This window comes from Vombatus ursinus, unplaced genomic scaffold, assembly GCF_900497805.2.
Source record: "Vombatus ursinus unplaced genomic scaffold, bare-nosed wombat genome assembly UNPS02014858.1, whole genome shotgun sequence".
In the NCBI taxonomy this organism is placed as follows: domain Eukaryota; kingdom Metazoa; phylum Chordata; class Mammalia; order Diprotodontia; family Vombatidae; genus Vombatus; species Vombatus ursinus.
Genome location: NW_020954636.1, coordinates 879491 through 902539, shown reverse-complemented (window position 1 = coordinate 902539; position 23049 = coordinate 879491). Strand labels below are relative to the sequence as shown.

Sequence of the window (23049 nt, the reverse complement as noted above, 5' to 3'; positions counted from 1 at the left end):
TAACAAACATGAGTATTTATTTGGCACCTGAAAGCAATACAAAACCCTGGCAGTGGAAAGTGGGGAGAGACTCATGTCCAGATGCGGGGAAAACAAATACCTTCCCTGGAGGACCTCCACCCCAACTGCAATCATTAAGTATTTATTGAGCACCTTTAGGCCCTAGCATAATGCAGGGCACTGTGGGAGATAAAAGTATAATACATGATCTATGTATTTACTATGTGCCCACACTATGGGGGCTACATAAGTATGACACATGGTCATTGCCCTCAAGAAGCTTATAGTTTCTTTGGGCAGCTGTAGCTAACATATATCAAAAAAATTAGAATACAGTTAAGTACTAAACTGTGGTACTGTTAAGTGCAAAGGGAATTCAAAAAAGGCTTCATTGAGGTGGGAATTGAACTGAGTCAAAAGATAGGTAAGGCTTTGTAGAAGTACAGGGTAGGAGGGAAGGCATTAAAGGTGGGATGATAATATAAGCAAAGGCACCGAAGAAGAAATAAACATTGTGGAAAGTGAGTGAGAATACTAGCTTGAAAGGAATAGGGGGTGCCTATTGGGGAATATAGGAAGGAAAGCTGGAATATATCCTGTGAGGCTAGGTAAGAAGAGGATATTTAAAAACTAGTCAGGATTTAGGAGTCTGTAGTTTCTTTAGCAAGGGAATAATTTAGAAAATTTATCTAATAGTAGCATATGGAATGGATGGAGGGTGAAAGACTGGAAGTAGGGATACTAGCCAGGAGGTTTTTATAGCAATCCTGGCAGAATACATAGAAAACCTAGACTTGTTGGGAAATAGGAATAGTGAGGAAGGCAGGGCACCTGAAAGGAAGAAAATGGGACTCAGGATAGGAGATGAAGGAAAAAGGAATTAGATTATTCTGAGGTATCATTCCCATCCATTCTCCATTCTTTCTCTGTATTACCCATTTTAACAGGAAAACACAAGAGAAAGTAACTATATATGAAATCTGGGAAACTCCCTGGGGGAGGAATAGGAGTCACCTTAATCACTTGGATAAGGGTAGTTTTCACCCTTCTCCAGCACTGGGCTGGAGTAAATTCCTAGTAGGTGAACAGGGGAAGACAGTCCCCTCCTAACAGGGAGGCGTTACAGTACTAAAAAGGAGAATGCATAGGTCACTACTGTAGATACAGTGTTTTGAGTTGTGCTTGGCCCTCTGAGACCAAATATCCCCTTATAAATGATATCTATTAGGTTCTCAAAGACTAAGCTAATGAAGTATAAACTCTAGTAGACAGATCCTACACTAAACTGGAAAGGCTTCGAAAACGGACCTAGTGATGGTTCCCATGTCTACTATCCAAAAAGGAATTTAGTTAAGTTTCAAAAGAAACATGACCAAATTGAATGGAGGCAATTATTTTTTGACCATGGTAATTCTGGACTACCACTTATTAAATTATGGAGGGGCTTCATTATGTAACTGTGGAAAGAGTGAATACTCATACGGAAGAAAACATAGATTTTTAAAGTACTGAATTAAGTAGTAAAGGACATCACCCAAAATATCCCTGAATGTCAAGGAAAGTTGTGTTTGAAAACAGAAAGGATAATAAGTGGAAAGGATCATCAGAATGGCTTCACTCACATAACAAAAACAATGATCAAAGTGCTATTCACAATAATCCTGGGGAGTGAACTCAATATCCACAAAAGGCTAGGGCTGGGGCTTGATTGAGTAGTCAACACTAGCTCAGGACTGAAGCTCACTTACCCCATAAAAGCATTGTGTTCTAGAACTACCTGCCAGACTCCCTTATTGTATACTAAGCACTCCTCCAGGCAGAGACTCTAACCAGGGATTGCCAAGAAATAGTTCTAGAGTTTCACACACAAGAGGAGCTGGCCTGCAGGCCCCATCTTCAAAGTGGAAAATAAAAGGTATATAAAACAAGCCGGGAAGAGTCCCATTATCCCTGAGGGGAAGGAATAAATGGTCCATTTTGAAGAGGGACAGTTCAATCACGCCTCCTGTAGTCTCCCTCTGGATACTCATCGTGTAGGAGGATGTCCTGGAAATAAGTAGAGGTGGCGGCAGAGGGTGCTGGAGTACTCAGACATCTCCTTACATCGATGAAACTCTGTACCAGGGGCATAGCCTTCTCGGTCTTTGATAAGTGCGTTAACCTGGAGAGGGAGAAATTCACTAAGTTTCAAGCCAAAGACTTCAGGCTTCTTACGACATCACCAAAAAAGCAAGCCAAGCTGTAACAGAGAAGGAAGACCAGGGAGGCAGGAAAGAAGGCAAAATGGAGGCAGGAAAGAAGGCAAAATGAAGGCAGGGCAAACAGCATATCTTAGGCAAAGAGGGACGCTTACCTTAACCAACATGTCTGCCACATGCATATCTCGAGCCCTTTCAGAGAACACTTGCGTCAGGGCCTCAATGTACCAGGATCCCCGCTTGGTGTTCCGCATGGCAGCAGTGCCTACAATCAGACCAGGACTATGTTAGAATGAGAGATCCTAGCCTTCTGGTTCATTCTCCATTCCATAGCCTATCCTAAAATAGTACCAGACTGAGTAGGGGACCTGAACACTCCTTCATCACTTTCCTTTCCCTTTGCCACAGTAGTGTCAAAAGTACTTAGCCCAGTGCCTGGCACACAGCAGTTGCTATGTAAATGCCTATTCCCTTCCTTTCCCATTTGCTCTAGAAATTGCTTCTTAAACTGATCCATGTGAGTCACAACCCGAAGTTTAAGAAGCACTGAAGGGGTTGTGAGTGGAAAAAGTTTAAGAAGCCCTAGAACCCCAAGTACCTTTGAGGCATGCATAGCCACAAATCATGTCAGAGCGTGTGGGCAGTCGCATTTTCAATATCTTCTCTTTGCCAGCATCACTTTCCTCACACCCTGGAGAGGCCACATGCTCTTTCCCGTCTCGAAGGTCTACCCCTCGATCTGTCTCATCTGCAAGGAAAATGGACAAAAACAGCATTCCCCCCTGGGCCTGACAATGGGAAACCAAAATTCCCTCCCATCCCAAGGTGGACAGCAAGGCTGCTGTCTCAGTCAACTTGTGCTTGATAGATACGAGTGTCTCTCCCTCCTCTGACATAACAGAATTGTGACAGCCCTGAGCTCCATCCAGTCCTGTCAGGATAGAAGGAATGGTTGGAAGCGCTAAAAAAGATTCCATATAGTGGAAGGGACCTTAGAAGTCTTCTGATCCATCATCGGCCTTTGGACAGAAAGAAACAAATGCTTTTACCACAGGTCTAGGATGATTCAGCCTCTTGCCTCCTGATTTGCTCTAGCAGAGAGAGATTCTTGGTCTGACAGTATTTCCCTCTTCCTAAGACTCACAGAGGAGTCAGGAAATGAATTCAACAGAATTGGGAAGGGGAGATGGGGTGAAAGCCAATACATACAGTCTTTCCTCAAGAGAAAATGGCAAGTAGGTGAGGGTCCAATTACCAAAGAGGCTGGATACTTGATTACTCCCTAGGGGTTTTGTGGAAAAGTTAGGAAGGTGGATTGAGAATGGGCACATGAATGTATTAGAGGGAAGGAAAATTTTTCCAATCCCAGTAAGTTCATCCCTTACATCCAATTACCTGCCAGATCTTGTTTCTATCTCCATATTTGCCCCCTTGGCTCTACCCATCTAGCCACCACCCTAAACTATGGTTCTCTTGCCTGGACTACTTTAACAGCCGAGAACTAGCATCCCTGTGCCAAGACTCTCCCCCCTCCAATTGGTCCTACACAAAGATGCCAAAACGTGCAGATCAAACTACGGTGGTTGTCTATTACCTCTAGGACCAAATATAAATACTTCTGTTCAGCACTTATGGCTCTTCACAACCTAACTTGATCCTTATCTTCTCAGCCTCATTTATATGACTACACATCACACACTCTACAGTCCAGCCAAATGAGCCTTTTTAAAGTTTCACACACAGTCTTCTATCTTTCACCTCTATGCCTTTGCACTGGCTGTCCTCCATATTTGGAATGTTCTCCACTTCTCACTTTCATCTTTTAGAAGCCCTAGTTTTGTTCAAAGTTCAGCTCAAGTGCCACCTTCTGCATGAAGCCTTTCCTGATCCCCTCAGCTGCTTATAACATCCCTCATAATGATCTTTTCCTCTTACTTTATTGCTTATGTTTGCGGTTTACCACATCATTGCATATTTGCCTATATGTTGTTTTAGAATTTTTTTTATAGATATCTTATCTCACAAACTATATCATAAGCACCTTGAAGAGAGAGATTATGTCTTCTTTTCTATCCTTAACAGTACTTAGCATAATATGGATTCAAAATAGGTGCTTGCATTTCTTGGAAGCCAAATAAGATTAGAATACTCAAAATCCTGGCTCCAAAGCAAGCTGGAAAAACCTCATGCAAGGGAAGAAAAAGGTTAGAATGCACTGCAATAAGGGAAAGAGAAGCACTTCAGGGAGCAGTATGGTCCAAAAGCTGGAGAGCACAGAAGTTAGTAACTTTTGGGTCCCCTGCAGAATGCATGGATAGTCAAGAAAAGGGCAGGGAGTTTAAAAGAGGCAGATAGGAAGGTAAACACAGATACAGATGAGTGGGGTTTAAAGGAGAAGACAGAAAAGAAATAAGGAAGAAACAGAAGTAAGAGAGGCAGAGATGAGATATAGAGAACTTTGATTGTTATTCATTACTCTCACCCAAAGAGAGAATATCTCAGAGTTAGGAACTGGAGAGACAGAGAAGTCCAACAGGAAAATGAGAATGCTGATAAGAGTGTTCTGGTGAGAAGAGGACAAAAAGATGCAGGATAAAGAGCTGACCAACCTGAGAGCCATGGGCTGCCCAAGTCCTAGCACACAGCCCATGAAGAGGGAGAGACACTTACAGAGTGAGAAAGGCGGTGGCAGCAGTGAACAGAAGGGGGTGCCCATGGGATCCAATAGCACCTGAGAGGAGCAAACAGGAAAGTGAGAGCCGACAAGGGGGCTGCCCAGGAGCCACTACCTAGGCACTGGGCTGGCTGCAGCACTCACCTCCACGACAGGCCTGGATAAAAAACATCTTGGGCTTGTTCTGCAGGTTTGGGCAGTTGGCATTGTCAAAGAGCTGAAAAACCTCTTGGAGCTGCAGTAGAAAGAATGGATGAAGCAAGTGGGTTAAGCAATCCTCATACTGTACTTTTGGAGTTTCACAACATTTAGAATAGCTGTTACATGTAAGAAGGGGAGAGAAGTGAGAAAGCCTAGTTTCACTGGTCTGTGTCTAGATAACCCAAGTACCTGGAGCAGCTTGCCATCTACACCATAGATGCCACCTTCAATGCCATGAGAAAGGAGTGCAACCATGCAGGAATCTGTGCTCTGGTGAGCTGACAGCTGTGAAAACCTCTGGAGCTTCTCGTGCATCTCCTGAAAGGTAAGATTCCCACATGACTTAACCAATTAGGCAAGATCTCCAATCAGCCCACAATTATAAGTTTTTCTTAAGTTTTTCTCAATATATCCTACTGTCAATTGGAAAAAAGCATGGTATTACTAAGGCCTGTTTTAGGTCAAATCTTAAGGTCTATTTTCTTCTTAACTTACTGAACTCTTAGATAGAGAGATACCTTCACCACGATAAACTAGTTAGTACCTAGCCCTAGGGTCCTCATTCATTGTCTCCCTAACAAGTAGACACAGAACTACAATCTCTCTCTCTTTCAGTCAATGTCACCTGACATCAAAAAACATTTGACAACCTCCTCAAAAAACTGAGTATACACAAGAGACTGTGAGAATGAATTAAACATTCGAACAAAAGATACAAAGCTATCTTTTCTGAGTGCTACCTCTTCCCATGTTAATCTCCCTCCAAATTTATTTTTATTTCACTTTTTACCTATTTTCTACACTGTTTCAATGCTAAATACCCTCAATGGTAAGTCAAGGAAGTTACTGATTTTATATTATCCTTAGTTTAAGCATAGTGAAAATATTAAGCCAAATTCAAACTGATTTTGTGGAAAATATACTCATAGCTTAAAAAGAGTTATCTAAAGCAGCATCTAAAATAATTTACTCCACATAAATAATTGATAACATAATAGTTATGGCAGCATCTGAAAAATAGAGGAAAATGGTTGAAAATGTGATGCAGGAATATATCTTACAAACTGCACTATAAAAATGACTGAGCTTCCTCAACACAGAAACTGGCTACTCCTGTATACTAATAAATATCACGAGGAAAAGATTGTTACTTACAAGGCATTTGTTTGGAGAAATAAATGGCACTTTCTTCAAAGAAACAATCTATTCAGTGTAAGGACATACCACTGTTCTCTTGCCCTCTAGTGGAAGGTGAGTATAGTAATTGATACAGCCTAACCTGGGGGCTCAAAGTAACTCTAAATGCACCCTACCTCCTGAATGGATCAATTGTTGACCTGTTAAGGAATACAGAAAAAGACTCTTGATGAACCAGACTGTCAGAATCAAGCTCATTTTACTATGCTGATTACTACTGTTATAACTTGTCCACCCAGACCTAGAGTCTTCTGCCCAAATCGTGACCTCCAATGTTTCACTAACTTTGATTTTCCTATGTTGCATTCCTTCTATTACCAAACTGGATTCTTACATATTCCTTGCTCTCACCCAGCTCTCCCAGTAGCAGTATTTACATATAAGCTTCTTCTCTCTACTGTCACCAATGAGTTAGATACAACATCGAGCCTGACTCAAAAATATTACATAAAATTCAGACTAGTATTTTAGCTTAAAACATCAGATTCAAAAGGTACTAAACCTACTAGAAAGTAGGTATGGTTAATTTGATCACTCAATTTTTTTTAGTCAATTTTCTAACAAGAAAAATTCAGATAAATCCAGATAAAGGGGACAAGAGCTCTTGAAAGAAAACGAAGAATAGTTTTAAAAGTAAAAAGCTAGATTTATGAGTTAGTGGATTAAATACCTATACAACAGAAATTCTCAATAAACACCTCCTGATTTATGAAAATTTTACAAACATATCATGGAGGGAAGCTTCCTCGATCTGCAAGTGGCCCCAGAATGATTGTTTTCTCATTAGTCACCACTGTACTTGTACAAAAAGAGGAGGAAGAGGCAATCCTTCTGCTACTTGATTTCATTCTTGCTGCAGAAGCATTTTCTCACAGAAACAATGTTATACATGCTGGTTACATTCCCAGAAAGGACCACAAAAGCTTATCTGACTGAAAACACAGGTGAAACAAAATGGAAGAAACAAACAAACAAAAAAAAGACAACAAGTCTATGTCAACTCAAAGTTAAAGTACAAATTCAGCTAAATTTCAGCCACATTATGGTTTTAAAAAGACTTCTGGGTAAATTGTAAGCACCATTTTAAACACTGATTCTATGGGAAAATGTGTTCCAAATGCCAAACATGTAATAAATGAATGAATGTTGAATAAATTCTGGGACACAACTTATCTGTCAATTGGGAGATGCTTGTATTTGCTGAATTTAGAAACATCTGTATATCAAGGAAAATGGAGCCAGCAAAGCAATGATAATTTTGGTATGTGAATGTCTTTCTGGTTTTGGTGTGTGAATGTCTGAATGGTTTTTAAAATGAAATTCCTTAAATTAAATGAAAAAATGCATTTGAAAATTTTCTTTCCAGAATTCCACCTAGTAAACTCTTTGAAGATAAAAATATTTTCCTTTTTTGTATTTGTAGCCTTAGGTCTTTAGATGGAGCTAGTTATAATAGAGATGTTAGCTTCGGAGCTAGGAAAACATGGCTTTGAATACTTCCTCTGAACACATATTGGCAGAGATACCACCACTGGTAAATCATTTAAGTTCTCTGGGCCCCAAGGAGCTATAACTTAGAAACCAAATGCCTATCTGCACTATTGGAAGGAGGTTCTACCCAGCCCTGCCTGACCCCCTAAATAAATAAATAAATAGATAAAGCCCATATCCTAGTGCCTATAACAGAGCAGGCACTTAATGAATGCTGAAGAATGAAATTAATTTAACAGAAGTTTAAAATGAATATATACATCTGTGGTTTTATGATATGTTGTTCTTATTAAGAACTAGAATAACTAAAGTGCAATTTGCTGTAATTATTACTTAGAAATATATTTTTCTTTTTCAAAGGACTTAGATCTGAAAATTGCATTTTTCTTACTATCTCCTGAAAAGACAGAGAAACACTTTACAAAACTTAAGATGCTATATTAAAAGTCAATTATTATTAATGTTCTATTAATATATTTGGAATAATATGTTAATATAATTAATATTCTATTACCATATTAGTAACACACATATACACATATAACTTTTATTAAATGCATGGTATGTTTAAGGAATTACCAATTTATAAAAGGTGCTAGTAGAATTGTAACTTCTCATTAACTTGGGATACAACTTTATGGTGAACAAATTATAAGTGAATAAATGCATTTGAAGCTTTTCTTTTTTCAAGAATTTTACTCAGAAAACTTTTACTTTATGGTAAGAATGAAAGAAGAATCTATTATGCTTATTTCTATGTGAAAACAGTCACACCTAGAGAGTCACTTACCAAAAGAAATTCTATTTATATACAGGCATCATCTTAGAAAAGGATGTTCAAATTCTGGCTTATGGTTCAATAAGGTTCCAACAAAGGATCTGAATATTTTTGGTCCTTATATTTTAAATTGAGTAATGAAAGAGAGTATGAATAATGAAAGAGAAAAACTTACTGCTCTGAAACCAAAGTTAAGCTGATCTATGCAATTTACTGTATAGGGAGTAAATTTTTGCTGCTTTTTTTTTAATAGAAATTTTGTCTTAACACAATTGGAATACTAAATGCTACATATAAATAGGTCAGTCTTCATGTTAATAGATTGAGACTCTGAATCAAGAATAAGGACTTGTTTGCTCTGAACAGCCCTCAATGTAATTTATTATTTTACAATTTTTTTATTTTATTGCTATCAAATATTGTTTCAATATTCTTAAATTATCTAGTTCCTATAGATAATGGATTATTGCAACTTCCTCTTTGCCTCTAAAGCCCTATACCTGGAATGTAATAAAAACCTAGTTAAAGAAAATAAAGATTTCTCTTTGTAAAGAACTTTAACAGGTTGCTACCTGTAACTGGTATTTTTTTCTCTTAAATGACCTAAAAGGCTTGGTAGATTCTACAATGCCCAAATAAAACACCTGCATTAAAAGAAAAAAAACTTAAAAATGTATGTGGCACTTTTATTTGGGTTCTAAATATATTCCATTTGATGTTAAAAGTATGTCCTTGAACCTGATGTTTTAAAATAGAAAACATGTCCGACTGGCATGATAAACTTTAAACCAGAGTATGCTCTGTTACGTAAATAGCAGACCTTAAAATTAAAAATTATTAATTTAACTATCAATCATTTAAAACTCATATTTTATTTGTATGTTTTTTCCTGTTGTTTAGAAAAATGAAAATCCTCTGCTGGAAGCTAAAGTATCACAAGCACTGTCAAACCAATGCACTATATACAGGACACCCCTCTAAGTTGAATGTACAAGTTATCACATCAGCCTACAGATTAACATTGGAGTGTTTTTCTTTTTTAAAATATACACTTTTCAAAAACTACTTACTTGTGGTAGAATGACTGCACATAGCTGGTAAAGTAAAATTTATTCCTTTGTCTATAAACATGCTAGAATCTTCCTTATCCTTAAACACACAACACATACACACATACCCCAAGATTATACTTTTAGCCAGATAAAAAATGTTTGACCATTATTTATGGAGATTATGATAAGATTATACTGATGAAAACAAAACAAGATAAAAACTGATCTATTAACATAAATGCACTTAAATGAATAAGAAATTTCCATTGTGGAATGACTAAACAAATTGTGGTATATGAATATAATGGAACATTACTATGTGGTAAGAAATAAACATGATGAATACTAAAAAGCATGGAAAGATTTATATTAACTGATGCAAAGTAGAGTAAACAGAGCCAGGAAAACAATAAATACAACTATAGCAATGTAAGTGGAAAGAATAACCACCAAAAAAAAGTAAGAAATAAATTCTACAAAACTGTAAAAATCAAATTTGACCCCAAAGAAGAGAAATGAGAAAATATCTCCCCTGACTCTTTTGCAGGGAGGATAGAAACGGTGTCTCACAGGTAGGGAACATTTCATACAATGTCAGTTTTTTTTGATATGTTGATTTTGCTGAATTCCTCCTTCCCCTCTTTTCCCTTTTTCTTCTTCTTTTTTTAAAAAATATATTATAAAAAGATGGAGAGAAAGACATAGACAGTAATCATAACTGTGAACGTGCTATATGAATGTAATGGAATACTATTGTGCTATAAGAAATGATGAACAGGCAGACTTCAGAAAAACCTGAAAAGACCTGTATGGTTTGATGCTGAGTGAAGTGAGCAGAACCAGGAGAACATTGTACACAGTAATAGCCACGTTGTGCAATGACTAGTATTGATATAACCCTTCTCAGCAATACAAGGATCTAAGACATCTCCAAAAGCCTCATGATGGAAAATGCTATCCACATCCAAAGAAAGAACTATGGAATTTGAATGCAGATAGAAGCATACTATTTGCTATTTTTTTTCTTCTAATGTATTTTGTTTCCTCTTTCTGGTGCTTCCTCCTATTAGTTCTAATTCTTACTTAAAACATCACTAATGTGAAAATATGTTTAATAGGAATGTATATGTATAGCCTATATCAGATTTCATGCTATCTTGGGGAGGGAGGTAGAGAGGGAGGGGGAGAAAAATTTAAAACTCAAAAGCTTATGGAAGTGATTGTTGATAAATCAAAATAAATTAATATATATATAATAAAGATATTATAAAGGATGGTTGGCTGGGAAGGAACCAGGGAGAAATATAGGTGATATAACAACAAAAAATATTAAAAGAATATATATTATGACTAACAAATCCAAGTTAAGTTTGCTAAATATTATCCTGGTATAAAATGCAAAGGACACAAAAACTTGCAAAGAGAAGCATGGGAAGATTTATATGAACTGATAGAGAGTGATATAAATATAGGCCCAAGAATACAATATATACAATTATTACAATAATGTAAATGGAAACAAAAAAAGAAATGGAACAATGTATAATTAAAATGATCTAGCTTGGGCCTGAAGAACTGAAAAAAAAAAATTCATCTCCCTCCTCTCTTTTCAGAGACGAATAACTATTAGTGTGGAATACTGCTTCACCTATAAGACACAACTGACATATTAATTGGTTTTGCCAAACTACTTTCCCTCTAATTTAAAAAAAATTCTTTGTTATAAGGGATGGCTCAGTGGTTAATGGAGGTGAAAGGGTTATATTCAGAAATAAAAGTGAAATAACAGCAAAAAAAATAAAAAGTTATAAAAAGCAAAAATTGTGAAATTTATTTTAATATTTCAAGGGATCAATTATTTTATCTGATGATCTCATTCCTACTGTTCCACCAAATCAGATCACAACTCCTCTGTGACTTGGTTTTTATGAGTTGTTGTGGCTGAGAAAAATCATCACTTATTGGTCAGCTTCTTCAAACTTAGAAAAGTAAATTTTCAGGCAAATCTGTAGCTAGGCATATATAAGAAGGCTTTTGAGCTTGGCAGGACCTGTGCTCTGCAGGCATAATCTTTGAGAATACAGGGTTACCTCCAGACCATGAGATATTGAAACAGAACTTTATTTGCATTTCATATCTCCACTAATGTAAAATAACTGTAATCTTGGAATCTATAACAGGAGGCAGGTGATACCATTAAAGATAGTTTGGTGACAAGTAGGAATATTGAAAAAGGATCAGAATTTGTCAGTGCATCCTATAGCACTGCTCATGAGAAGAGGCATTTGATCCTGGATAATGATCAGAACATATAATTAACTTCCCCTTTTTTCTAGTCTTGGGTTCACCAAGCAACTTTCTGTTCACTATTTTAGTCTTCTGTGTTCACCAAAAAATGAACTCCTAATACAGACTAGTCTTGATTATTGGGATAAACATATTTTACATTACAAAAAAACTAGCATTCTGGTTTAGAAATCACTTTCTTCTGAGTTTGATCAGCATGAATCAATCCCATAGGACCTAAGTATCCCTGGTCAAACTAGGTGAAAAGCAATGCCTGAAGCTATAATCCGAATACCACATTAGGTTAAGCACATGACCACACGAAGGACATTGGTACTCTATGAAAATTATTCTCAAGCAGTCAATTGGTCTTACCCATCTTTACTGAACTATAAAGTGACACATGGCCCCTGAGTAGGTGGGAGAATATATACAGTAACTGCAGAAGCTCTAAAAAAGGGATGTTTTATCTCCTCTATCTAACCCCTTGAGCCCTTATACACTTTGTTCCAACCTTTTTTTCCACAACCAACTGCTAGGCTACCTTCCTCCCATTTCCCAGGTAGTACCTGTGCAGTCTGGTCATGCAGGACATGAACATCATAGTCCAAGAGTTTGAAGAGGGTTACCAGGGAACTGTGGTCCACATCCCCACCAGATCGGAACTCCAAGTCTTTCTCCCCATTGAAGTGCACATTGCTCAGCACCAGTGCTAGGCCACGAGGTCGAGATTGCAATCTGTACGCCTGTGTAGGAAAGGCTAGATTAGATTGTGAGAACCAAGACCATATTTTCACCAAAAAGCTATCCAAAGGTAGGAACTATCTCTTCCACAAGCTTCATCAAGACAGGGAATATGTTTTATTCTTTCTTCCCCTCATCCCACTGGGACTAAAAAAGGGGGCTAATAAAGGGGTCTACACACAAGGAAACCCTTGATCAGGACTTACTGCTTATCCTGACACAGCCAGAAAGGGGATGTGGATGAAAATGGAGACTACATTTCCAAGTAAGGCATCCCCTTCTTCTTTCCCATATCCTCAAGTCATTCTGTAAGACTCACCAAATGGTGGTGTGTTCGATAAAACTCTGGGGTACAGGGTTTCACCTGGAAGCTGGGGGGTCCATCTCCATTGTCTAGAGAATGTTCCATGGTCTCTGAGGCACAGACAGGCAAACAGTTGAAAAATTGAAGGTTAAAACCAGTACTACAAGGAGTTGAATGTGGACTTAATCCTTCTTCCTATCTCTGAGAGAACAGCTTTCTTGAAGAACAGCTTTAATTATTACAGTCAGAAGTTGAATGTAATTTCCTTTCTCATTCTAGAAAAACAAGCTTAGTTTTATTAAGGAAGATTCAGAGATGTAATGACCAACTAATTATGAGGACTTCCAATTTACAGAAGTAGGGCAGGGGGAAAGATAGGTTACTTTTCACATGAAGGTCTCTGTGCTAGACGACTAATACATATTAGTTGCATTAGATGCATTGAATGCATTAGATGCATTGAATAACAACCATTTCACTACTGATAGGGTAGGGACCACACCTGGCACCCATCCAAACACCCAATAGAGTCCCAATAGATCAATGTCAAACCAAATAAGAAATGAGAAATCTAACTATCATCCCCTCCTCTGAATCCTCACCTACAGCTAGGCGGAGTTGCTTGCGAGGAGAACAGGATTCACACACAGGGAGAGGGAGACTTGAGTCATCATCACAGCCCAACTGTAAGAAAACAACAGTTTTCATGCTAAATCTCAAGAGACATCCTAGTCACAGGTATAACTTTTTTCAACATTCCAAATCCCCTGTGACAGTTCCAAGACTGCCAACACAAAGCTCACTTGGGGAAGGATTCCTTCCCCAAACATCATAATCCCAATGCCTCATACCGGTGGCAGTAAATGCTGAAAGCTGCACAGGGTTCTATGCAGCAGCTCCTCCAGGTGTCCTTGCTTAGTTTCCCGTAAGGCATCACAGAAAGCTCCAAAAGCATGGGGACCCCTCTTAGGCAGCAAATTAAGGAATTCCACATTCTGGCTGAAACTGCCTACTTTGGCCTGGGGCAGACAAAAAGATGAAAAAAGAAATTGTGTTTGCTTACCCTATACCACAATCTACCTCCCACTTCCAGTGAGGTTTACCAAACTGCTTTTCTTCTTTCTTTTGAAATCTCAGTTATAAGATATGGCTCAATGTATAGAAGAGGGGTATATTTGGAAATAAAAGTGATGTAAAAACAGAAGCTATTATAATTTTTAAAAAAGTATCGTCATCCAACTTGCCAATGCTTATTTGTAGGAAAATAATGAGTATAATCCCTTTCTTGTTCCTGAGACCCTATACCATCTTTGGTATCCCCAGGGCTTCTGTAGCCGTACCCCCTCCATAAGGCCATGTCCCTTTTTCTCTCCTGCTCATGCTTTGTACCACTCCCTTAACCTCAACCTATTTTTCTCTCTAAACTATGCCTCTCCAAACCTCCAGCTACCTGGATGAGCTCCCTCATCTCTAGTGTGATGATGTCCTTCTCTAAGAGGTGCTCTAAGAGTTCACTAAGCAACAGCTGCTTGGCCAGCACGACCCGGTTCTTCTTCAGAGCTTCTTGATGTTTCTGCTCCATTCCCCAGACTCCCAACATCCTATTGAGAAAAGTGAAAAGGAAAGGAAATGTCAAAAGAAGGTATCTTTTTTACTTCTATGGTTGGTGGACTGGAAGGAAGGAATTGTGGGGAGATGAGGTAGAGGAATAACATAGAGGGACAGGACTAACAAAGCCCCAGTTTCGTATACATTTTATTCTATTTGTACTAAGTGTGATATGGTACGCTCAAGTCTATAAAGAAAGTATAGATACAGCCTTTTAAAGAATTCTGTTAGCCCAGAATACAACTCCACCTTACACACTGCTGAGGTCTGCATATATATACAACGCAGTTTGATAGAGGTGTATATGTGGCTGGGGGAGAAGGTCTCAGTGTTAAGAAAAATCAATTTCTTCAGAGGATTCTGCAAAGAGAGGCAAATTTTAATTTAGGAAAAGCACACCACTAAGTTAGCAAATCTAATGGACATACCTGACTGATATTGCCAACAGAGATTTGTTTAAAATGGCCTATTAAGAAAATACAGCAATTTTAGACACAGTCTAGACAATTTCATGTTGAAAACTGTTTTTAAGTGAAAACAATATCTCTGGCCTAGTTAAGCTGACAAAACTTTAACTGGGTTAAAAAGAACTCAATCTCAATGGGAAATGACACTGCAGAAACGGTCAGAATCTGGCAAGAGGGTGACAGGAGGTAGTAAATCAATGTTACTAAGTGATAAGGCCATGATTTTATAGAAAAATAGATCCCTAAGTTTTGTGGGTCTGATTGATACAAATTTCAAGGTTGCCAGACAAGTCACAGCTATCAAAAATCTGGCACCTACCTCACAGTACCTGACAGCAGTGAAACCTTCCAACTGCAGTAATGCCCTGAACCAAGATCTTAAAAACTTCCCTTATGATCCACCTCACCTGCTTCTCTTCTCCTCTTCAACCTGTTACTACATGAAGACTGATACTCCCACAGCCCAGGGTCACTATGGGCTCTGCAGCTGGCCACTATATGCCTCTCTCAGAAGACAGCACAATGATAGATTAGGTTTTTTTAGAGTTGACGTGACAAGCATTTTTAAAAACTATGTGCAACGTACTGTACTCAAAGAGCTTACAATCTACTGAGGGATATTTCATACAAATAAACAAATGCAAGATAATCTGAGGAAGGAGAAAGCACCAACAGGTAAGTCTGCCTATACAAGGTGGAACATGAGTTGAGCCTTGAAGTAATCTATGCTTTCTAAGAGGCAGTGATGGGGAAAGAGTACATTTTAAGCCTAAGGAACTGCTTGTTCAAAGATAGAGGTGGGAGATGGAATCCTAAGATTTGAAAACATAAATTAGGCCAGTTTGGCTATAACCTAGAGAGCGCAAAGAGGGAGAGAGTAATGTGAAATAAGTTGAGAAAAGTAAGTTGGAATCAAATTTTGATGGTATATAGTCTTAAGCAGGGGAATGACATGATCAGATTTGTGATTGACTGTCTATGAAAGAGGGTAAAGGAGAGTGAAGAGTCAAGGATAAGTTAGAGGTTGAGAACCTGGGTAACTGGAAGAAGAGCTGTACACTCAACAGAAAAAAGTAAGATTGGAGAAAAAAGTTGGGGTGAAGAGAAGAAAGAGAAAATATGTCCTATTATGGACACGTTTAATTCTAGATGCTTTTGAGATATACATGGTAGAAATGTCCAACAGATGATGCTCCAGGGACTCTATACCACTTTTACATTAGGGCTGTATATATGGGTTTGGGAGACATCAGCACAGAGATGATAAATGGACCCCTGGGAATAATGATTAGAGGACAAAAGACAAAGTGTAGAGAAAAAACAAGGCACAGGACAAAGTTCTGGGTAAAACTGAGTTAAGATGAAGGGACATATATGATGACCCAGCAAAGGAGACTGAGGAAAACCTGTCAGACAAGTAGAAGAGAGGAATATCATGAAAGTAGGGAACAGAATAACCAGAAAGAAGAGATCCTCAGCTATATCAAAGGCAGCAGAGGTCAAGAAGGATGAGGAATGAGAAAGAGCCATCAGATTTAACAGTGGAAAAATCATTGGTAACAGTGGTAACTTCTGGGAGCCATAATACAAGTGACTGAGAAGTGAGTGGGAGGTGATATACTGAAGCAGGAAGCATAGCGAAGTTTTTCTACAAGACTGGCTGTGAAAGGGAGGAGAAGCTATAGGTTGATAGCCTGAAGGAGTGATAGGATCAAATGGCTCTTTCTCTTTGCTTATCAGTGGTACACTACTATCACAGGCAGATTCTGTAACGGGGCTGCAAGTAAGGATAATGCTACTTTTGTGTGTAGACAGGTCATTGGACTCTCCTATAGATTCCCAGTAATCCCATATGTCCATTGCACCACAGAAAGCAAACACCCAGCCCTCCCAAAAGAATTAAGCCTTCATGATGGTGCATTAGTCTATTCCCTAGTCAACAAGTATTTATTAAGTGATTATTATATGCTAGACACTGTGCTAAATACTGGGGATACACAGAAAGATAAAAACACTAACTGCCCTCAACATACTGCAAACAATCTGGTGAGGAGAGACAAACGCAAAAAGCTGTGTACAAATTAAGATGTATCGGGATAAACTAGAGATATTTTCAACTGGAAGGCAATAACATTAATATCTCAAAAACTATATTTTCAGGAAAAAAAAATCACATAAACAAGTCACCTCTGCAAAAGAAATTTCACAGAGAACGAACATTACTCATCATTATCCTCAAAGTAACTTGAAGTTCTAGAGTAGGTACGGCATTTCCAAATGTAGGCTTTCCAAAATTACTCACACTGACTTGGAATGTTAAACCACTTATCTTGAGGGGACATAATAATTTCTTAACACCCGAATACTGCTGCAACAATTGGAGAAAAGAGATTGTAACAGGTAACCCATTTATCCCAGAACAGCTTGACCAAAGACCTGCCAATGTATCTTCAAAAGGACTCTTAAAATGAAAGTTTTTTATCTGGGAAAACATTAAGTCATTTACTAATAGAAAATGACAATAAACTGGTAACAGGTTGAAGAATGTAGCCAAGGGTAAAGTTCAGAGAGATGGATAAATCAATGAGACAAAAGTGTGGAGGATGGTATAAAAGCATATGAAGAGGGGTACCAAAAAGTGACGAAAAAGCACCATGAAAATTCTAATCTGACAGCCCCATATTCGGAATCCCCTCTGCATTGCTCTGACATCATTTTCCTTAAAGGCCCAGTGGAAGCTTTCCTGTAGCAGGCTATAAATCCCTCCATGGCAGGAACCATGTTTTATTAAATTTTCATACCACTACTGAATACTGGAGTGTGTTTTACTTATGGTAGGTACATTCAACATTTCTTGATTGGAGGCCAACCTCCTCAGTGAAAACTCCTCCTCGGCCTTCTGTGATTATACCTTTCTTTGTAATCCTTTAGCTCTTAGGATCACAAAATTATAATACCTTTAGAATTAAGGGAGGGAGCAGGAACTTATTTTCTATACCACACATTTAGCATTAGCTATACTCCTAACCTCTCATGAACTAGGCAATCCATGGGTTACTCAGATTCAGAGCTGGAAGGGCCCTTAAAGTCATCTAGTCCTAGAGAGGTGAAGTTATTTGCTCCTGGTTACAGTAACAGTAACAGTAACAGTAACAGTAGCAGACCCAGGACTTAAATCCAGAGTTTTTTACTTCTCGTGTTTAGCACAGTGTACAGAAAAGTGCTCAACTGCCATTTAAATATACTAAAAGTGAACTGATATTCAGAAAAGAAGTTGACATAAAAACAAGATAGAAAAAAATTTAAAACAAATGGCTGGGATTTATAAAGGAAGATGCCACTAATCAACTATGTGATTTAATTAAGAGATATATAACTTCTCTCTGGTTCTCTTGCTCTTCCCTGCAAAATGAGTGGCTTGGAAAAGTCTCTAAGAGCCCTTCTAAGGATAAACAATTATGTTTATAAAAAATTACATTTGTAATAGAGCACCTGGACATAGAAGCAACTAATAGAATCTTGGAACCTCAGAGGTCATCTCATCTAAGCCTCAGTTCAGGGGTCCTTAAACTGAAAGGTGGGAGAGGGTGCCTGAACTATTTTTTTTTCCTTTTTAAAATATTTATATAATTGCATTTCAATATAACTGGCTTCCTTTGCAACATTATGTATTTTGTAGCATTATTCTGGGCAGGGATCTAAAAGATCCGTGACACTGCCCCCCCCCCCCCAAAAAAGGTTAGGAATCCCTGCCTTTTAAAGGAAGTGCCCGTTGTACACCATCTCCCACAAATGTCCCCCTCTCTCTCCTTCAATTTCTGAGGTTTCGGGGATCTCAGCCCCTCCCAAAGGAACCTAGGAGCTCTAAACCGTTTAGAAGCTGTTTAGGCAGCAATGTGGTCCTTGTCACACCCGGGTTTGATACCTCACTGACAGGTACGGACTGAGCTAAGGATGCCCACTACTTCCCCACCTCCCTCGCTTACCCTACGTGGCGCTGGACCTCGAGCCTCAGACACCTGCCAACTGTCTTGAAGGATGTGCCTGGATGGAAGTCTGACTCAGTTTCCTCATCTGTAAAACGGAGCCAATAAGAGACCCTCCCTCCCAGGATAGTGGTGTGGAGCAAATGAGATCAAGTTTGCAAAGCACTTAGCTCAGCGCTAGCAGTACCGCAGTATTAGCTCACTGCACGTAGTAGGCGCTTAATAAATGCTCGTTTCCTGCCTACCGGGAGGGGAGGGAAGTGGGGGGGGGGCTCCCTGCTTCGTACCCGGATGCTGGTTCCCAGGCGGGGCTGTCTCCGCATCTAGCAGGAGCCAGGCCCTCTGTGGGGAAGGGGGCGGCGGTCCCGGGGTTAGGAGTTAGGGGTCAGGGGTCAGGACCCTCCCCCAGAGAGCCGCACCCAAGGTTCAGGGCTCCCCGCAGGGTCTGGAGAAGCGGTCCCGGCCCGGGCTGCCCGGCAAGACGAGAAGAGTCGGCACCGCCGCGGGTTCCACTCACCTGCGCCCCCTGTCCATGGCCGTCGACCCCCTCGGGCCGAGGCCTGGGCAGGTTCCCGCGCGCGCCTCCGCCATTTCCCGCCTTTCTCAGCTCGGGAGAGAGCCGCCCACTCCACAAACAAATGAAACGCCCCCTCGGGGCCCGCGCTCCCGCCCCCGACCCTTTATTTGGCTCCTCCCTCCTCCCGCGAGATGCTGAATGCGCATGAGCGCGGCCATTTCCAACCTCTGCCCCGCCCCAAACCTTTAGCTACAGCATTCTAGCCGCCGCCGGGAGGCGTGCGCAGGCGCAGAGTGTCCCGCTTCGGAGCTTTCGGCCTTCCCCCCCACCCCAAGAAGATAGAAGATGACGGTAGGTGAGGGAGAGAGTAAAGGCGAGGAAGGGGTTGGAGGGGGGAGACGGAGACTACGTGCTCGCTCCTCACGTCGGGATTGGATTGGTCATAGATTCCCGCGGAAACTGACGTATTTGCCCACCCATTCTAAGACCCCACCCACTGCCTTTTTTTTTTAAAGTGACAGCCAGCGGAAACAAGGCTTAACTCCTAGAACGTCACCCCCTCCACTCCGCCTCCACCGAGGCGGAACTGAGACTCCGAGACCGCTTTGATTGGCGACCCAAGGTCATACCAATTAAAAAGTAGCAGACCTTGGACTTGAATCCAAGTCATTAAATTAAAGGCCATTCAGACCCATATCTCATTTCGGATCTCAGGGAACCAAAGAAAGAATGGGGTTCAAAGGGTGTGTTTAAAGCCGGTTGTTAAGTTTACAGTGTGAGCATTTAAACCTCAGAAATTTGCAAATACGACAAATCGGGGTTTGATTTATTGTTTTGTTAATTGATTAGACTTAAATTTTGTTGTGATTTTGGAGAGTCAGTGTTAAATATTTGTCAACATACCACTCACCTCTTTGCCTTTTCAGAGGCGTAAGAAGAGGGGTTATGTTACTTGAAACTGAAAAACAATTAGGCTCTTAGGAGGATAGACAGGGGGTAGCATGTGCCAGGCAAGTCAAACATGACCTTGACCACCATTTCCCCTCGGACTCTGTTGGAGACAGCCCAGCACCCTAAGCCCACGAGTGCCCCCCAAACCACCAGACCTTTCTGCCCACCCTTCACAGCCATCATTGAAAAATCATTGTGAAGATGGGGCCCACCTTCCTCTTCACCACCAGAAACAACAATCAAATAGGCACAGAAGCCCTGGGAGTGAGAACCCATCTCAGACCACTGGTCCTGCCTGCTCACAACCCAGTCCTCACAGTCATCATCAGGGGTGCTACTTCTGCAGAGAAGGGTCCTGCCATCCCTACCGCCTGCCACAACTCCCACACACAGGACAGGCAAGTCAATCCAGGAAAAGCATCAAGGCATTCTAGGGCAGAGACCAGGAGGCAGTATGTGCTGATGAGGATAGCCCAGGACCCTGGACCCAAGAGCCTTAGGAATAGCAATGCTTCCAACCCAGTACCTTTGGCCATCATCCTGGGAAGCAACCCCCTGTGGAGATGCAACCTGGTCCCACAGGTACTACAACCACAGGTACTGAAGACCCAGAAAAGAAGAGTGCTTGGCACTGTCAAATGGTTCAGCATCAGAAATTGGTATCATTTTATAATGACATTAAAGAAAAGACATCTGCTTTGCTGCTGTACCCTGAGAATCTTGGGAATTTTCCATCTCATTTGCAGCTGAACTCTTTCATGTGTGCTGTCTTTCTTACTAGAATGTGAATTCTGTGAAAGCAGGAATTTTCTTTTTTTAAATTTTTATCCCCAGAATTTAGCACAGTGCTTTGTACTAGTAAATATTTAGTAAAGGCTTTATTCATTCATTCAATCAATTAACTTGCCTAATATCATCAAATTAGTGCCAGAGTCTGGATTAGAATCCAGGTTTCTTAACTCCCAGTCAGGTGCTCTTTTCTGCTACAAAATGCTGTGCTTTGGTTTGACTTCTTGACCCCCAAGGTAAAGGGTTTATGGATCTTCTAATCCCTAAGCCAAGAACACAAAGCTTACCTGGCCTGACCTTAACAGATGTCTTCCTCCAGCCTCTCTGGGAATAATACTGATAACAATAATTGCTTTCCTTCACTGAAGGCCTTTGCCCTTGAACAATTCAACCTAAGTTCAGATATATACTCATCATCAGATGAGTTCCCTATTTCTGTCAAAAGCACCACCATTCTTCCAATATTATCAAGTTCATAATCTCAGAACTATCCTGGACTTCTAATATTTCCTTACCCCAAATAGCCAATCATTTGCCAAATCTTAACCATTTCTACCTCCACAGCATCTCCATAACAGCACCACAACATTCCTTCAATATCAACATATTACTCCCCTTTCTGTGCTCTGTGAGGTCAAACTGGCCTTCTCTGTTTCTTACAACACTCCATGTTGTGCCTTATCCTCTATGTGCCTTATCACTGGCTGTTCACCGTGTTTGGAATGTACTCCCCATTTACCCACACATCATAATTCCTCTTTTCCTTTAAGTATCTCATGCATCATCTTCATGAAGCCTTTCCTGATACTCCCAACTGCTACTGCCCTCCCTCCCAAATTACCTTGTATTTATCTAACGTATGTGTGTGTACATCTATATCTAGATATATATACACAGGTGTATATATTTATACATACAAATTATATATGTGTTATATATATACATTTGTTAATTTTATGCTGTGTATATTTTTATATGTACTCTCCTCCATTAGAATGTAAGCTCATTGCAAGTAGGGATTGTCTTGAACCTTATACTTGTATCACCAGTGCCTAATATAGTGGTACATAGTAGTTATTTAATAAATATATGATTGATTGATTGAATGGGAGAACAGTACAATAATTAAATCATGAACTGTTGAAATTTACAATTTTCAAAGCACTTTACAGGCTTGCTTCTCATTTGATCTTGACAACATTCTGAATTTGTTAACAAAATTGTTATTTTGATTTTTAAGAATGAGGAATCTAAGGCTTTTTGAGGTTGAGGCTAGAGCTGAATTTAACAAGATGACATTTAATAGGGTTAAATGTAGAGTTCTACTCATGAGTTCAAAAAATCAAATAAAGAAGGAAGAAAGTGGGATTTTGCATTAAAAAAAAAGATATAGAGGTCCTAGAGGTCAACGAGCTCTGTGAGTCAACAGTGTGACATAGAAGCCAAAAAAGTTAATGAAATCTTAGATTGAATGTAGTAGAGAGGTCAGAACAAGGGAAGTGATAATTCCCTGTACTCTACCCTGGTCAATTAACATCCGGGGTATTACCTTATGTTCAGTTCTGCAGACAAGATTTTACCACAGACTTTTGACACACTTGTGCATCTACAGAGTAAACAGCATGTTGAGAAAATTGGAGAACATGCTAAATGAACACCAACTGGGAAATAAATAGTGTTTATCCTGGGAGGGAAAAAGACTCTGGGAGAGAGAACACGATAGCTACCTAGTCTGTGATGAGTTATAAGGAAGAAGAATTAGGCTAACTCTGATTGGCTATGAAGGAAAGCAAGGAACAATAGGCG

The 23049-nt window shown here is 39.7% G+C and overlaps 1 protein-coding gene across 5 annotated transcripts; it reads right to left on the bottom strand.

Moving 5' to 3' along the window:
- On the bottom strand, positions 1-19899 carry CASP2 (caspase 2). Of its 5 annotated transcripts, XM_027841306.1 has the most exons (13): positions 19504-19583; positions 18987-19074; positions 14783-14893; positions 14376-14526; positions 13777-13944; positions 13528-13609; positions 12941-13035; positions 12447-12623; positions 5263-5391; positions 5017-5107; positions 2797-2946; positions 2354-2463; positions 1-2161 (listed from the first exon to the last, which is right to left on the bottom strand). In XM_027841306.1, the coding sequence occupies exons 4-13, from the start codon at positions 14523-14525 to the stop codon at positions 2027-2029; spliced, it is 1287 nt and encodes a 428-aa protein (XP_027697107.1). In that variant the 5' UTR covers position 14526; positions 14783-14893; positions 18987-19074; positions 19504-19583; the 3' UTR covers positions 1-2026. The 5 variants fall into 5 exon arrangements, with proteins under 5 accessions (XP_027697107.1, XP_027697105.1, XP_027697104.1 ...); XM_027841304.1 differs by lacking the exons at positions 14783-14893; positions 19504-19583 and adding an exon at positions 19747-19899; XM_027841303.1 differs by lacking the exon at positions 14783-14893 and having other exon boundaries at positions 19504-19577.
- Positions 19900-23049: the final 3150 nt, after the last annotated feature.